At 38.3% G+C, this 18,777-nt stretch overlaps 1 protein-coding gene across 1 annotated transcript in view; it reads left to right on the plus strand.

Moving 5' to 3' along the window:
- CPNE2 (copine 2) overlaps positions 1 to 18,777 on the plus strand; it is an 84,164-nt gene that overhangs the window by 39,904 nt on the left and 25,483 nt on the right. The window contains exons 5-10 of the mRNA XM_012553830.3: positions 6,707 to 6,778; positions 7,250 to 7,333; positions 8,966 to 9,055; positions 9,272 to 9,370; positions 9,999 to 10,085; positions 15,451 to 15,510. Coding sequence (XP_012409284.1) covers positions 6,707 to 6,778; positions 7,250 to 7,333; positions 8,966 to 9,055; positions 9,272 to 9,370; positions 9,999 to 10,085; positions 15,451 to 15,510 — 492 coding nt within the window. The remainder of the gene's footprint in view (positions 1 to 6,706; positions 6,779 to 7,249; positions 7,334 to 8,965; positions 9,056 to 9,271; positions 9,371 to 9,998; positions 10,086 to 15,450; positions 15,511 to 18,777) is intronic.

Consider the following 18,777-nt stretch of genomic DNA (forward strand, 5'->3'; position numbering starts at 1 on the left):
AGCCATTCACAATCTGGCAACAATCTGTCTCTCCAGCCTCATGATACATTATTTCTCTTCATACACTTCATTCATGCTCTTGTTTCATCTCTCATTTCTGCCCCTTTGCTCTGGTTGTTCTCCAAGCCTGGAATATACTCCCAAAGCACCTCTACCCTATAGAATTTCTTGATTTTTTCCAAAACTTTCCTTAAGGACACCTCCTACATGAAGCCTTTCCTGATTTCCCTCTCCCTCCTCCTCTACTAGTGTCCCCTCAATTTAAATTTAAATTAAATTAAATACATTTAAATATACATAAAATGTATATATTTCACATATATTTGTGTGCATGTTGTCCTCTCTCATAGAACATAAACTCATTTGAGGACAAGGGTAGTTTTATTTTTCTCTCTTTGAATCCTCAGTGCTTAGCATCGTTACCTGGTACATAGTAAACACTTAAATGCTTGATGATGGATTGGTGGATCATTGTTCTGCTGGATGCCCTCCTTTGTCATCTATTGCTTATTACTTTAATGTTTGTTTGTGCTGGTTGTGGTTTTTCTCCCTTCTGTTAGCCTGGATGGACCATCAGGATTGCTTATGTTTGAAATCCATTCCCATTTATGTAGCCAGAAAGCATTACAGGGGAACAGAGGACAAAGACCTAGTTGCTAGGATGATACTGAAATCAAAGAAAGGGCTTCTTAGAAGCCTGTGCTGTCGAAAGGCCTGGAGAAGGCTTCTTGGATGAGAGGAAACCAAGTTATGTTTTAGCCAAATGATGTAGTAGAAATGGGCTGCTCTATAACCTGAGATCAGCTCAGGAAAAAAAGGGGAAAATAGGGTTTCTTTATAATAAAGATCATCCATTGGAATGTAAATTCTTTGAAAATAAGCTTCTATTTATATTCCTAGTACCTAGCATAGTACTTAGCATGTGGTAGGTGCTTAATAGATGTTTGTTAGTTGATTCATTCTCATCACCATCATACCATCTGTACTTTTTGGTATTGTAGAACCCACAGACTATCATACTTGTAAGGGGCCTTAGGATGGTAATCCAGTCTCTTCATTTTATAGAGGAAAAAAAGTCCCACAGAATGAAAATGGCTTGCCTAGGTCTCAAAAGGAATTAGTGGCAGAACTGGGGCTAAAAGGTCAATTCTTGCCCTATCCACTCGGTGCTCTCATTAGAGTGCCAAAGTATCTTTCCTGGGCAGTTAAAAGACTAAGAGGGAAAAAAGTTGAAAGTGCAGGCCCTAATGAGGGCTGTGATACACTGGGAGATTTCCATGATGCTTGCTTCCCCACAGCTGCCTTAGAAATGGAAGACTCTCTTTCTTCTCTGGTAGGCCTGGCCTTTGATTTTCAGATTACTGAGCCAGGGAGGGAGGATGGGGAGGAGGAAATGAGTGATTCTGTGGTTCTGTGTTTCACTTCAGGGGCACTTTGATAAAACCAGCTCAATACTTAGACCTCATTTGAAGTTTTAATCCTCCCTTTGCAACTCCCTAATGCTCTCCACAGCAACTAGCTGTGATGTCATAGAGACTGGATGATGAGTGTTCTGGGAAGTAACTGGGAGAACTGAAAAGTTATACCCAGGGTTGGGGGGAGGGGAAGAAAGGGGATGCTGTTTACAGCATCATCTGGGCTTTCTACAGTTGAAAGAAATTAACTACAAAACAGTTTAAGAATAAATGATTTTTAAAAATTTATAGGATCATAAACAGTGTTGAAAGGACTTTAGAGGACATTTAGTCCAATAATCCTCATTTTACAGTTGAGTAAATCAAGGCAAACAAGGAAATAACCTAAAATGGGTTACTTCACCCCATTCCACAGAAGGGGAAGATGATTCTCACACATGCACACACATGCACACACATTCTGACAAGTGAGTAGGAAAACTAGAATCAGGTTTCCTGACTTTTAGATCAAGGTTGTATGTAAGAATAATGAGTGAGTGTGATGATTTATGAGAAGTGACTTAAGAGTCCATTGCTGGAATCTTTAGCCTTTAGGTCCCTTATTTCCTGGGGAGCTTGTTGTCCAAAGCATTTAAGCTCTGCCTTTCAGAACAGTGAGGGACTGATTAGAGATGAGGCATACCAAGCTGTTGCAGGGCTGGGCTATCTTTCCTACCCAGGAGCTAGACTCACAATGCTTTCTTTATATGATTCAGAAAATGTTCTGATCCACAGAGAGCTACCCCAGTAACCCTCTTGCCTCAGGCATAATCTCCTTGACTGTGTCCCCTCTGCTCCCTATTTTCTCCATCAGACATGGTCATCTCCCCTGCTTAGAAGCAGTCATTGCTAGTGTCTTGCAGCGTGACCCCATACCTGCACTGTTCTATTTGTCATCACAAAATCTTCATTTCAGTCCTAGCTTTGCCTCTTTTTGCAGTATGACTGGTCAAGTCATGGAACCTCTCTGAGCCAAAGGGATTGAACTAGGTGACCTCTAAGCTCTCTTCCCACTCCAGATTCATGATCAAAGCCCAATCTTTGGAGAGAGTTATCCGCATTCTTTTGACCATATTCCCTTGTGATTTCATTGGAAATGTCCAGACTTGGTAAATCATTGCCAAAGATATCGACAGAAAGATAGTAGGCAGGTAGGCAAGGTCATGTGAAGGCCTGTCACATCTGTCAGTCAACAAACATTTATTAAGCCCAGCACTGGACTGAGAGAGAACTGAGGGTACAAAGTTCCTGCCCTCAAAGAGCTTACATTCTAATGTTGGAGAAAACATGTTTCCAAAAAAAGTTTCAAAACATGAAAATATACAAAAAATGAACAGAAATTTCAAAAGGGAGATACTTGAACTGAGTTTTGAAAGAAGCCAGGAGGTAGGATAAGGAGGGAGTATTCCAGATATGAGGGACAATTAATAAAAAGGAAAAGAGTTGAGAAAATGAATGTCATGTGTGAAGTACAGCAAAAAGACCATCAACAAACATGAACATGCTATATCTTTGCTTTTTATTGCTTCCCTCAGTGATTCCTCATTCCCCTGAAGACACACTGCTCTATGACATATTATTTTAGACATTTGCTTCAAATAAAGACCTCTCTATTCTTAGACCCCAGGAAAATAGAGTTAGAAGAAATGAAGCTATTTTTGTCTTTGTGTTATTGTTGCTAGCCAGAGGTAAGAGGTAGAAAATCCAATAGTCACACCTATATTTCTGGTCCCAGTAGATATTTGGATCTGTACTGGAAAGCTTGTACTGTTCCACCAGAGCAAAGGGTGATGAGACTAAATATAGCCCACCAAATCCATCACCCTGCTCTCTGGATAGGATGGTAGCTAAGTCACAGGCAGATGGAATACTTTGCTTTTATTCTTTCAGATAGCTTGGGAAGGAGAGGCTGCAAGCTCATTTTAGTAAATGGATATTAAGTAGAGCCCTGGGTTAAGCTCTAGGGATACAGAGATGAAACTAAATAAGAGTGCCTCCCTCAAGGAGCTTACTGAGTAGAATACAACATGTGTGCAAAGGAATGAGAAACAAAGTGGATTGTAATAGGATAAAGACTTTTTGAAAAAGGATTTTAAGAAAAAGAAATTTGCTTTTGGAGTTAGGGAGCAAAGCAATTGGGATTAAGTGATTTATCCAGAGTCACATAGATAGTAACTGTCATGTGTCTGAGACCAGATTTTGAATTCAGATCTAATGATTTCAGGGACAGTTCTCTATCACTGTGCCACCTAAATGCCCTGGACGCTAAGAAAATTAAAGTGGGAGAGGATACTATAAAATTGTGGGGATTATGAAGGAGGCTAACTCTCAAAGAAAGAGAAAGATCTTAGTAGGAAAAGGTAGAGGCCCTTCACAAATGCACTGAGGTAGAAGAGAACAGAACAAGTCAAAAAACAGCAAATGGTCCAGTTTGGGTTGGAACCTAGAGGCAGTCAGTCATCCAGTACTTAAGTGCCTATTATGTACTAGACATTCTGCTAAGAGCTGGGAATACATTAATAGCAAGAATGTGCAATGATCAACTTGGAAAGACTTGGTTCTTCTCAGTGGTTCAGTGATCCAAAACAATCCTTACAGGCTTTGGACAGAAAATGCCATCTGCATCCAAAAAAAGAACTAAGGAGACTGAATGTAAATCGACACATGCAATGTTCACTTATTTTTACAGTTTTTTTTTTTTTTTAATCTCCCATGGTTTTTCCCTTTTGTTCTGATTTTTTTTTCCCCAACATGATTACAAGTGTATATAGAGGAGATGGAATTACAAGTGCATATAGAGGAATTTGCCTCACTAGGGAAAAGGGCTTTGTTTAAAATAGGGATGAAGGAGGAGATAGTGGGGGAACTGTCCAAGTGGTATGAGAAGAGCAAAGAGGAAAAAAAAATGTAGCGAAATTTTGGGCAGGAATTGTTATGGGAAACTTAAGCAAGAATGAAAAAGTTTGTGATGAGTATGCAGAGAACACTAAACGAAGTGGTAAGAAAAACTGAAACTTTGCACCATATTAGGTTGGGGAGGGACTTAAAGCCCAAGCCTGATTCTTCTTCTTTAGGCAATAGGGAATCACTAATTGTTTTTAAATGGGCCTAACAGGATCAGATCTGTGCAGTAGAACCTTTCTTGAAAATCTATCTTAGAAAACATTCATTTGCTGAATTTCAGACTAACCCAAATCTTTCCCATTCATTGCTGACTGATTAGATGTTACATAAAGTTACTATTAGTTGATTTTGTGACCTTAATATTTGTGCTATATAGTCTCCTGAAAAAGATTCAATGAGATAAATGTTTGTCCCTCCCCCTTTTCTGATAATATAAATCTTTCAAGGCTCAGCTCAAGACCCAGCTCTTCCATGAAATACTTTACTACAACTTTAAAAATATATATATATATTTTGTTTTTCCCTTAAGTACATGTAAAAACAATTTTTAACATTTGGATTTTTTAAAAACATTTTTAGTTCCAAATTCTCTCCCTCCCTTTTTTTCTTCCACCTTCACTGAGAAGGCAGGCAGTTTGGTATCTACCACCACTTTGGATCTGTAGATCTAAGTGGTCTTAGATAGTTTCTCCTGAAGTCCCTAAACCTTTACGCTCTGTACCCCTCTCTTTGTTTTGGCACTTGGCTCATAAAAGCTGATATTATAAGTTATCTTTGTGTCAAACTAGTCTGAAATATCCTTGAGAGTAGGGATCATGTCATATTCTTCTTTGTATTCTTCACAGGGCTGATACAAATAACCAAAAATAATAATGAAAATAGTTACTGCTCACACGTCTAGTGTTCTGTCCTTATAAAATTTATTAGGCGTGTTGCAAGTATCATTGTATCCATTTCACAAATGAGGAAACAGAGTCAGAGTGATGAAGTGATTTGCTTAGTCAAAAACCTAGTAAAATGTCAGGACTGAAAATTAAACCCAAGTCTCTTGAGTCTAAAGCTTAGTCCTCTTGACAATAGAGCATGATGCTTTCTTGTTGTTTTTAAATTTTGACTTTTTATTTTTATTGCTATCCCTTGTTTTTATATCACCTTGATTTCTAAATATATATCTTCTCCTACTTGGAGATTCATTCCTTGTTTAAAAAAAAAAAAAAAAAGAATAAAAAAAGAGGAAAAAAGCAGTTCTCCCAAACTAACAATGCACCAACTCAATCTGATAGTATAGCATCTGCAGTATCACACTCATAGTAGCTCATCTTTCTAAAGAAAGAAAAGAGTAAAGTATAAAAAAAGATAGTATTTTTTTCTCATCAGTTCTTTAAGATGAGGCTCATAATAATTAGATAACATTCAGTTTCTTTTTTTCCTTCTTTCCAATAACATTTTTGTAATTGTAATAGTATTCATTTTACATTTTGTTTTCACAGTTCTTCATTTATTCATATATGCTTTTCTTGTGCTTTTCTGAATTCATCATATTTATCATTTCTTATAGTGCAGTTATATTCCACTACATTCATGTTGTTTAGCATTGCTAATTGATGGTCCTCTGCATTTTTTGTTGTCACAACCCCCCCCCCAAAAAAATAGCCTATTGCCTTCTCTAATGAGTATTCTATATATGTGAGGAGGATGGATTCAAGCATGTTCTCTAAAGCTAGACAACAATATTTCCCATCTTGCTCAAACAGGATAGGTACCATAGATAACTGACACCTGGATTTTAAAATACCAGGGATGGTCAGACATGGTGGTACATTTTGTAATCTTATTATTGGGAAGCTGAAACTATTGGATTATGAACTCCAGAGGTCTGAGCTAAAATCAGTGTGGTATCCACTAATAGACTGAACCCTTAGAATCAGGGAGGCATTGAGGCTACAGGAAGAAGGGTAAACCAGCCCAGGTGGAAAAGGAACAGGTCAAAATTTCTTGACCAATCACTGCATTTATGGTGAAGAACTACTTCTACCCCCCCCCCCAAAAAAAAAAAGGTTTAATGTCAATTTTTGTTTGTTTGTTTGTTTGTACAACTATGCCTCTGCCTTTGATTCTTTCTTATGAGTACCTTCCCATCCTTTCTCTATTCTAGACCACTGTTCCCATGCTGGGTCCAGTTGGGTTTACTTAACCTCTTTTTCTTAAGACACTGTGTCCATAATTTTAGCTATCTCCCTAACATCCCAGTCTTTCCCCAGACTTCCCCCTCATATAGGACTGGGTCAGGAGAAGGTGATCAAAAATCAATCCTCATTGTGCCTTTCCCCTGCTTACCTGCCTCACAGATCACTGCCCAGGAACTGTCAGACAACCGAGTCATCACACTGAACATGGCAGGCAGGAAACTGGACAAGAAGGTATGGGGAAGGCTGCATGGGGAAGAGGTCTTGTGGGTTCTGGGGATATACCACCTGTCCCACCCATGATAAGTAGGAGTCCTTTTCTTAAGCAGGGCAGATCTATGGCCAGAAGAAATGTACTCTAGGGAAATGACTAGGGGCTTAGGCCGTGGTTAGATTCTCTTCCACTTTCCCCCAGAAAGAAAAATTTAACCATCTAACCTCATTCCACATTCTTGTAATTTTTTGTCTTTATGATCTTGACATCTCTTGGACAAAGAAAATCCAGCTACCTGTCATGTGGTCAATGTTGCCTCATATATCCCAGATGCCTCTAAAGAGAAAGGGATTTCTAAAGAGTAGCATTTTCTTTGTCATAGTCCATGCCCTCCTGGGATTTCCAGTTCAGTTCCCACTCTATGCCCATCTACTACCAAGAATGTTTTTGACATAGGAAATACTGGTAACCTCCATCTTTTCTCCCTATAGGACCTCTTTGGGAAATCGGACCCCTTTCTAGAGTTTTATAAGCCAGGAGATGATGGCAAATGGATGCTTGTTCATCGGACAGAAGTGAGTGATCCCTGCATGTCTGCCACAGACTCAGTCTGTGACCTTGAATGAATGATGGTTCCTGTCAATCTCTCAGTTTCCACTGATGTAAAATGGGTAGGATTAGATTATCTTCCAGGTCACCGGCAGCTGTGTGAGTTTTTGAAATAAATCAAGACTAGTCATGAAATCAGGCAGGGAAGGACATTTCTCTTAGGCCTTTCCTGAGCAAAACTCAGGTTTAGGGACTTTTTCTCATTGTCATTTATGGGCAGTCACAGTCATAGTAGGGCTGAGTCCTAGTAGGACTCAGTATTGATACCTCATAATTCCACGGTGGGTTCTAGGGGTTGAAGTGCATTGAACATTGGAATTGGAGTCAGGAACAGTTCAAATCACCTTACTCCTGTTTGCCTCAGTTGCTTCTTCCATAAAATGGAAATATTAATAGCATCTAGCTTATAAGAATGTTGTGGTATCAAATATAATATTTGTAAAGTATTTTGGAAACCTTAAAATGCTATATAAATGCTAGCTATTGTTATCATCATTTCAGTAGACAGAGAAAGTTAATAAATAACTATTTTTAAGGGCCTGTTTAAGTGCCAGGTACTGGGGATAAAATATAAGCAAAAAAAAAAGAGCAACCCTGCCTTCACAAAGTCTAAATTCTACAGAAAAATGAGCTGAAAGAAGAAAGAGAGGCATTGGGAAAGTTGTCCAGATTGACATGTACAAAAATATTTGTAGCATTTTTGCAGTGGCAAAGAATTGGAAATTGAGTGGATGCGCATCAGCTGGAAAATGATTGGACAACTTGTGGTATATGAGTGTAACTCATATACTATTCTCACACTCTTCAACTATTACACTATAAGAAATGATAAGCGGGCAGATTTAAAAAAAAAAAATTGGAAAGGCTTACATGAACTGATGCTGAATGAGGTGAGCAGGACCAGGAGAACATTGTATACATTAACAGCAACATTGTGCAGTGATCAACTATGACTGACCTAGCTCTTCTCAGCACTACAATGATCCAAGACAATTCCCAAAAATTCATGATGGAAAATGCTATCCACTCTCAGGTTACTTCCCATCTTGTGGAAGGGAGAGGGGAAGGAGGGAGGGGAAGAAATTTGAAATTCAAAATCTTATTTTACATACTTCCTCAAATGGAAATTTGTTCCATGGAGAAATTCACCCATCAGAGGCTGAGGTTGCAAAAGTGAAGGCTTTTCCAGTGTGAGATTACTGGCACAGAGGTAGAAAACGCTAGAAGCCCAGAGCTGATTGGGGGTTAGAAGTGTATTGATTGGTGGCCTCATTTGTATAATTATCTACCATATTAGAAGGAAAGCTTTAATCCCTGATTGATTCCCTCTGTCTTCAACACTCCCAATGTATGCACACATGCATATCTTTTTTTTTTTACCCTTTCCTTTACCCTAGTACTTCCTGCCTTCATATTTAATCTTCTTGCTAAACTGTAAGCTCTTTGAGAATATATATATATATTATAAAATCTGTTCCTTTTCTTGCTAATTCCTCCCTACCTGATTGGGACAGGTGCATCTCAGAAATACACTAACTCTTCTTCTCCTTCCCTGAAAAGGCACTGAGATGACAGAACTCTTTCCTTCCTTTCTAAAGGTGATAAAGTACACTCTGGATCCTGTGTGGAAACCATTTACTGTGCCTTTGGTATCACTATGTGATGGAGATCTGGAGAAACCTATTCAGGTAACGTATCTGTCTGTTTAATGCTAGTCTTGCATCCTTTCCATTGCCTGTCCAGTTGCAACAGCTCCCTCCCTGGGGAGGGAGAGTGATTTCTTTCCCTCTGAGGGTCCTAAAATCCATAGGGCAGAGATAAAAATCCAGTAGTCTTTATTTTTCTTAAAGTAGGCTTTAAGAAGTCTTCTCAGGGCTGACTTTAAACCCATTCTGATTCCTCAGGTCATGTGCTATGACTATGATAATGATGGTGGCCATGACTTCATTGGTGAGTTCCAGACTTCAGTGGTGAAGATGTGTGAGGCTCGAGATGGTGTTCCGGTGAGATGGGGTAAAGGGAGTTGGGCATGTGAGTCACCAGTTTTACATTATTTGGATGGGAGGGAAGGCTCCTGCAGAAAGTAGCAGAACTTATTTTTCAGGAGACTAGGGAGAAGATGCCTTATACTAGCAGCACAGTCATCAGTAAAACTTGGGGAGCATATAGAAGTAGGACATTCTGCCATTATCTTCAAGCCTTGTCTTGGAAAGAGAACAACCTCATTAATGAACACTATGCAAAATGAGTAATCAGGACCAAGAAGTACCTGAATCCTGGAGTCTTTGGGCCGATGGCAGCTTGATGTAACACACTGCAGATGTGTAGATGAGAGAGCTTTAGGTTGGAAAACAGAAAGGAAGAAGGCATTTTAGGTTAGGGGAATAATATGAGAGCAGAGACACAGTCTAGAAAATAAGTGTGATATGGAGGCTGTCTATTTTTAGAAGACCAGGTGGGTTTTTTTTTTCTTTTTTTTTTTTAGGAGATCTTGTTAAAAGTTTAGTCAGGGATGTGGTGGAGAGAGAAATCATGAAGATCATCAACTTTCTACTTATTGGGGCTGAGGCTCTGGATGGAGTTAATCCAGCCCTACCTCTATTTACCCTTTTTCCTTTGCTTCGTTCCCAGCTAGAGCTAGAATGTATCAACCCTAAAAAACAAAAGAAGAAGAAGAATTATAAGAATTCAGGCATCATCATTATTCGTTCTTGTAAGGTAAGAGGATGGATGCCTGGATATTTGGAGGGAGTGAAGAACAGAATATTTATGGGATCAAATAGTCAAGAAATCTACATCTATACCTAGTTCTAGAATCCAGCTTTTTGGGGGATAGAAAGGTAAGTGCGATCTAGTGTGGAAACAGGAAGTAGACTCAAATGATCTGCCAGCTGGAAGAAACTGTGGATCACTGATTGTTCAGAGGTTTATGAGGTAGAGCCACTAACAAGGATGTTTGCATGTCCAAAAAGGATGGTAGAGGATGCTGTTTGAGAAACACAGCCACGCTAGAGATGGCTCTTGAGAACTAGAGTCTCCCTGCTCCCTCACTGAAGGGCAGTGATGCTGTACAAGGAAGAAACATCATTCACACTGCATTCATTGATACTTCTCAATTTTCTAAAATAACGTCACATTTTGTGGTCTTTTTATGATCCTCTAAACACACTGCAGGGGAAGTGAGAAAGAAATCATTAGCTCTTCTTTACAAGTAAGGAACCTGAATGTCAAAGAGAGAAAGAAATATGTCCAGTGTTTTAAAGCAATGGAAAAGCCTGAACTTAGGTCTTCTAATTTTTATGTTTTTAACATTTGCTTGAAATAAAGATACCTTAGATTGGTCTTGAACAACATATTATTTAGAGTTTTAGGTTGTTTAGGTAATAAAACTTATTATAGTGAGATTGTATTCATATAGTGGTTACATAGGGTGGCAAATCACTACATAGCACCTTCTTATTCTAGGAGTGTGGACATTTACTCTCTGGTTTGGCTCATTTATCCCAACCTGCTCTCACTGGTAGTTCTAGGTTCCCAGGGAGGGACTACCACCATTTGGTTACACTCAAACTCTCTCAAGGTCCTAGGGCTAACCCGCTTTCGGGAGAATACACTCTCTCCAGTCACCATTTTAGCTCTTGAGCTTCCACTGATGTGCTTCTATTTACACAAAACTCAAAATAATTTTTTTTAGGTCTTAAATGTAATCATTTCCTTAAAAATAAGGCAAAAATGCTATAGGTCCTCAGGTAATATAGCCAATAAATAATAAAATGATCATAATCCACACATAATCATTCTCCCACTAATGCACTCATTATCTCTGAGTTAGAGATATCTGATAAGAAGTCATATGAATGAGGAAAATCCATTTACTCTGGATAAGTCATAACAAAGGAACTATAAACTTTGGAGCTGTTTTTCTACTTCAAGAACTGTCCATAAAGGTTCCTTATTGATCACAGCTTTTCTGTTGAAGGGATGCTTCCACTGATAAACTGAGTTGAAACTGAATGACTTCTCTGATTCTCTGCTTCCAAGCTGTTCCTCTGCTGAGCCAGACTTACTCCTCAATAGTAACTGAGTATTTAACACTTCTAGATTCAAACTTAGCTGATGCAGCTTTAAAATCTATTCTTCTCTCCTCTTTTCTTCTCCTCCACCTCCCATTTCTTTCCTTTTCTTCTACCATCTTTTTCTTTTTCTTTCCTGGGTTCAGATTCTAGTTTCCCTCTCCTAATGATGTCATGTTTGTTTATGGTCAGTAACCAAACTCTTAACTTTTCTATACCCAGTTAAATCACATTTTCCCCATAAACATAAAACCGTTCTTATGTCCACATCATTGTAGTGTACTACATATAGGTTGTCACATCCAAAATTACCAACAATTGTCTCATAATTCTGAGGCAGAGTAACTCTTTCTCTTGGAACTCTGAGAAAACTTAACTCAGGAGGAAACTTCCCCATAAAAAAGCAAGGCATGAAAAGGAGAGTATTTGGAACTAATTTTATTCTCCTAATACCTATTCTCATTAATAGGTAAAGTGAGAATTGTTATCCCCATCCTAAAGACTATCCCCTGAATACTTAACAAAGCTCTGAGTACTAGACCTAGAAGTAAGGACATTATATCCATTTAGAGTCAGTCAACAAGCAGTTATTAAGTACTTACTATGTACCAGACACTGTGCAAAGCACTAGACAATATAAGTAAGGCAAAACAGGGCCCCCACCCTTAAATAAGAGACAACCTGCACACAATCATTTGCTTACAAAATACATGTTCAATTGGTTGTGTCCAACTCTTTATGGCCCCATTTGGAGTTTTCTTGGCAAAGATTCTAGAGTGGTTTGCCATCCTTCTCTAGTTCGTTTTACAGATGAGAAACTGAGGCACACAAGGTTAACTAATTTGTCTGGAATCTCACATCTAATACATAATGTTTGAGGCCATATTTGAACTTAGGAAAATGACTTTTCCCGACCTGGGATCCAGCATTCTAGCTACCTGCAAAATATAGAGTAGATAAAGGTAATTTGAGAATGAAAGGCACTAGCACTGTGGAGTGGTAGGACCTGAAAAGCCCTCCTGCCAAAGTAAGGTTCTGAACTTAAAGAAGACCAGAGAAGCCAGTGGTTGGAAGTGAGGAGAAAAGCATCGCAGGCATGGGTGATAGCCATTGGAAAGGCACAAGTTTGGGACAGGGAGTGTCATATGTGAGGAACAACAAGAAAGCAGGTGTTGGTGAATTGTAAAGTTTGAAAAGGGGAATTGTTAAGAGTTTTAAATGCCAAGCAGAAGGTTTTGTATTTGATCTGAGGTAACAGGGAACCACTGGAGTTTAAGAAAGAAGAAGGGAAGACATTATCAGATGGAAATCACTTTGGCAGCTGAGTGGAGGATTAATTGGAATAAGAAGAGACCAACCAGAAGGCCATTGCAATAATCTAGGTGTGAGTAGACTGGAGCAGAGGAGTGGCATCAGAGAAGAGAAGAGGGCATATATATGTTGTGAAGGTAGAATTGAATGGACTTGGCAATAGACTGGCTAGGAAAAGTGAGAGGGAAGATTTAAGGATGGAACCTCCTATTCCTTCCTCATTCCCCATCCAGGTTGTTAGACTGGGTGCCTGAAGGGATGCTGGTGCCCTTAACAGCAATAGGGAAGTTTGAAAGGGGCGTTGGGGTGGGGAAAAATGAATTTTGTGTTGGATCTGCTGAGTTTGAGATGCATATGGGATATACAGTTTGAGATGTACAAAAAGGAAATAGAGTAGAGACACTTTTGTGTCTATACACAGCTTTTTCTTTTCTTTTCTTTTCTTTTCTTTTTAATTTAATAGCCTTTTATTTACAGGTTATATGCATGGGTAACTTTATAGTGTTAACAATTGCCAAACCTCTTGTTCCAATTTTTCACCTCTTACCTCCCACCCCCTCCCCCAGATGGCAGGATGACCAGTAGATGTTAAATATATTAAAATATAAATTAGATACACAATAAGTATACATGACCAAACCGTTATTTTGCTGTACAAAAAGAATCACACTCTGAAATATTGTACAATTAGCTTGTGAAGGAAATCAAAAATGCAAGTGGGCATAAATATAGGGATTGGGAATTCAATGTAATGGTTTTTAGTCATTACCCAGAGTTCTTTCTGTGGGGGTAGCTGGTTCAGTTCATTACTGCTCCATTGGAAATGATTTGGTTGATCTCGTTGCTGAGGATGGCCAGGTCCATCAGAACTGGTCATCATATAGTATTGTTGTTGAAGTATATCATGATCTCCTGGTCCTATAAACAGCTTTTTCAAGGAATTTAGCTGAGAATAGAAGAGATATGTATAAAAGCTACCGGGATTGGTAGGATCCAATGAGAATCTTTAAGGATAAAGGACACATGAGTAGTTTTTTTGTTTTTTTTTTCCCTGAGGCAATTGGGGTTAAGTGACTTGCCCAGTGTCATACAGCCAGGAAGTATTAAGGGTCTGAGGCCAAATTTGAACTTAGGTTCTACTGACTTCAAGGCTGGTGCTCTGTCCACTGCCCCACCTAGCTGCAACATGAGTATTTTTGTTAGTAACAAGGAAGCAGCCAATACATAGGAAAAGATTGAAGATTAATCAGAGAATGAGGCTGATAGCTGGAGTAGGATAGTGACAAGGATATATGTTTAAGTTGTTTGTCTTGGAAAGAAGGACCAACTCTTCATGAAAGACAAGATAAAGCAGGAAACATAAGATATCTAAGTGATCTGAAATGAGTTGTTTAATAATAGTTTTTAATAGCTTTTAATTTTTCCAAATACATACAAAGATAGTTTTCAATATTCATTTTTGCAAAACCCTGTGTTCCAGATTTTTCTCCATCGCTTTCCCTTTCTTCCCTCCTTAGACAGCAAGCAATCCAATGTAGGCTAAACATGCAGTTCTTCCACCATATTTCCATACTTGTCACACTGCACAAGACAAATCAGATCAAAAGGGGGAAAAGAATATAAGAAAGAAAAAACAAGCAAACAAATAACTCCAACAAAACAAAAATGAAAATACTGTGCTTTGATCTATGTTCAATTTCCATAGTTTTCTCTCTGGGTGCAGATAGCTTTTTTCATCACAAGTCTATTGGAATTATCTTGAATCACCTCATTGCTGAAAAGAGCCAAGTCCATCACAGTTGATCATCATGTAATATTCTTTTTGCTGTTTACAATTTTCTCTTGATTCTACTCATTTTACTTAGCATCAGTTCATGTAAGTCTTTTCAAGCTTTTCTGAAATCAGCCTGTTCATTGTTTCTTATAGAATAAAAATATTCCATTACATTCATATACCATAACTTATACAGCCATTGCCCAGGTAATGGGGCATCCACTCAATTTCCAGTTCCTTGAAAGGCTTCTGTTTTTTTTTTTTAGTGAAGTGTGATATGATTCATGGGATGCCAGAAGACTTGAAGAGGAAGGAAATGGTTTGCATAGCTGTGTATTGAGTAGAAAAGTGGAAAAAATTTGCCTTTCTGTAGTGATGGTCCAGAAATTTGTAGTGGACTCAATCATTATGGTTTGGTGTTTTTCTCCAGCTCCTTTCAGCAGCCTGTGAATAGGAGTGAAGGCAGCAGATTGTGTGAGTAATACAGGACTAGGATTTGGCAAGGTATCATCAGTGCTGACATCCGTGTAGGACAAGCATTGGGAGCAAGGCATTGCAATTTAGAAGGTAGTATAGACTCAAATTGATTGAAAAGGAAAGGAATATATCTAATACAGGAGTGTTGGTCTGGGAAAGCAATGAGAAATGGAAGAATAGGAGGTCATTATAAATATAAAGAAGAGTTGAGGTTTTAAGGAAGAAGAAAAGATGGGATGTTAAAAATTTATGATCAGATAAAAAAATTTGGAGTTTGTGAAAATGGAAATCAAACATTTATGGTGGCAAAATCAATTTTTTTGTATGACCATATCTTTATAACTTAGATGGAGTGAAGGAATAAATCATGGGAACCAAATAGATTGAAGGACTAGAAATTTAGGGAGTAAATAATTAATGTACTAATTCTTGGATTCTCTTCTTTCAGATAACCCGGGATTATTCTTTCCTAGACTATATCCTTGGAGGATGCCAGCTTATGTTTACTGTAAGCATTTCTGATTATTCTTCTGCTCTTTCCAGGTCCCAGTGCTATGTGAGCCTTTCTTCTGAGATCCTACACAGACAAAATGAACTGACACTGCAGTAGTAGGAATTTGGAGTAGACATTAGGAACACCTTCCTGACAGGAAGTGACACAGAGCCCAAGAAATTTAGAATATTGTCAAGCAAAGAAGAAAGACCCAAATTTATTGTGGTCGAATTAGTTCCAAGGTCCTTCCCCAGTTAGGAAATGTGGGATGGAAACAGAGATTTGATTTCTTAAAGAACTGAATTTTTTGGTAGAAGGATCTTAGGCTGAAGGAAACTTGAAGTGAGGAATTGGATGCCAGAGTTGTTCCTTTAAATCACTACTTCAAAGGCCCACAAGTGGAGGGAAAATTTGATCAAGTTTGGTCTTTAGTTTGAAGATAGGTATTGTTGAGAGGAAAGGAATTTGGAAGGCAGAGCTTGACTAAATGAGTTCACAGCCTGGCCAAATGGCCTGCAAGTCTTCCAATCATCATCTCTATGGGATTCACCTAACCCAGAGCCCCTTCTGGAATCTCATTTTGGAGTCCCACCAGATCCTAAGAGTAGAGCATATGGTAAAATCCCTAGGTATCCTTAAGAAACTTCCCATCTAAGCATCCTTTTTATGCTACCAAATCCCTTTCATTTTGTTTTTTAAAAAATCTTTTAAAAAAAACTTTTGAACATAACAATCATCAACAAATAGGAATATTTTAGCATACAAAGAGAATTGTATTTAAACTGAACTTTGTTATGTGTAGTTAGTGGGTTTTGGTTTTTTTTAAGTCTACATTAAATTGAATACAGTAGTAACAATATTGCCCTGTTTTATGCCCTTTTTAAACTTTTTTTGTTTTCTTTTTTATTGATGCTATTTTCTCTCTCTCTCTTTTTTTTTTTTTTTTTTTTTTTTTTTTTTTTTTTTTTTTGCCATCTCTCTCCTTCTTCACTAATTCAGTCACCACCCACCCAAATAATAGCCTTGGTCACAAATTAGTATTAGTGAAACTAAATACATCAAAGCATTGGCTGTGTCAGAAAATGTATGTTTTATTTTTTAATCCCCTTAATATTCCTTACAACTCCCTTCCCCACCATCCCTGCATCAGGGGAGATGAGTTAGAGAAGGGAGGGTGAGGATGAGGGGAGAGGAAACCACAGTATTTCAGTCCCTATTTTGTTGTCTTTTCATAAGGGAAAAAGAGAGGGGGGGAAAGGGAAGAGTTGCCATGGAAACTGGAATGGAGTGCCAGAGTTTGATTTTTTTTTTTTTTTTAATTTATTATATTCTTTTTAAGTGATGTGTAAAGAGGCCTCAGGGTAGAAGGTTGGTTTGGGTAGAGGCCTCAGGGAAAGAGGGAAAATGTGGTAGACTGCTTTAATGATCTTTAGAGGCTGAAGGTAAGTTGGATCTTTGAGCTGAAATATACTCTGCTGCATCTTATGTACAGATGTCCATCTTTTTCCCTACAACTAGATGATGAGGGTTTTCCAAGTAGGGACTGTCTCATATGCTTGCTTATATTCTCCACCTCTCTGCAGTATCTACCATAGAATTGGTAATCAACAGATTGTTTTTGTTTTTAATTTTTTTATTAAAGCTTTTTATTTGCAAAACATGCATGGGTAATTTTTCAACATTGACCCTTGCAAAGCCTTCTGATCTAAACTATCCCCTCCTTCCCTCCACCCCCTCCCCAGATGACAAGTAGTCCAATACAATTGGAATGTTAAATATGAAATGTGTTAAAATATATATTAAATCCAATATATGTATACATATTTATACAGTTATCTTGCTGCACAAGAAAAATTGGATCAAGAAGGGGAAAAAAAACTGGGAAAGAAAACAAAATTCAAGCAAACGAGAGAGAATGAGAATGCTATGTTGTGATCCATACTCAGTTCCATGGTCCTCTCTCTGGGTATGACTAACTCTCTTCATCACTGAACAACTGGAAATGGTTTGAATCATCTCATTGTTGAAGAGAGTCACATCCATCAGAATTGATCATCATATAGTCTTGTAATATAATGATCTCTTGGTTCTGCTCACTTCACTCAGTATCAGTTCATGTAACTCTCTCCAGGCCTTTCTGAAATCCTCGTACTAATCCTTTCTTACAGAACAATAATATTCCATAACATTCATATACCACAATTTATTCAGCCATTCTCCAATTGATGGGCATCCACTCAGTTTCCAGTTTCTGGCCACTACAAAGAGACCTGCCACAAACATTCTTGCACATACAGGTCCCTTTCCCTCCTTTAAGATCTCTTTGGGTGGGGTATAAGCCCCATAGAAACACTGTTGAATCAAAGGGTATGCATAGTTTGATAACTTTTTGAGCATAGTTCCAAATCACTCTCCAGAATGGCTGGATCACTTCACAACTCCACCAACAATGTATCAGTGTCCCAGTTTTCCCACATCCCCTCCCACATTCGTCATTATCTTTTCCTGTCATCTTAGTCAGTTTGACAGGTGAGTAGCGGTAACAGATTGTTTTTGAATGAATTAGAACTGTCTCACCTACTCTGGCCCATTAGATATGCTCACTCTTAGCAAGCATTTTTGGAGCATTTTCCTGTCATTTCCCTTGGGGAGACTTGACCCCCTTTTACTTGGTAGAAAACAAAATTTGTCTACCTCAAGTCTTTCCCGTTGCTTGGACCCATGGCTTAGATATTGTCTTGAATTTAGGTTTGGGAGAGTCCATTAATGTCATCATCAAACACTTTGCAGGATCCCTTCTAGTTCTGTGAGGCTGTGATTTTCCTACCACATCATTATGTCCTAGGGGTGACTCCTGATTGAGATTTTGACAGAAAAAAGCATACTTATCAAACCCCAGATTCTAGAATGTTTTAAGATGAAGAGGAGTCTAGTACTCTCATTCTATAATGTTGAGGCTCAACAAAAAGAAATGACTTGTTCAAATTAGCATAGTAAATTTACTGGCCAGAATTAAGACTAGACTTCAGTTTTTATGACTCTTGGGCTGGTGTGTGACTATGCTAGACATTAAATCAGCAAGCAGCTGACAAGCTAAACCATGTGCATAGCACTGTACCAGACGTTGGGAAGGATACAAAATGATATAAAATACCATTCTTGTCTTCAAAAGAGTTATAGTTTAGTTGTTATAATAATTGTAAATAATACCAGGTAGGATGTGCCAAATATCCAATAAAGGGCATAGATTCTTTTTTTTTCCCCCCCAGTGGTATTTTATTT

Source organism: Sarcophilus harrisii, chromosome 2 (assembly GCF_902635505.1).
Source record: "Sarcophilus harrisii chromosome 2, mSarHar1.11, whole genome shotgun sequence".
NCBI lineage: Eukaryota > Metazoa > Chordata > Mammalia > Dasyuromorphia > Dasyuridae > Sarcophilus > Sarcophilus harrisii.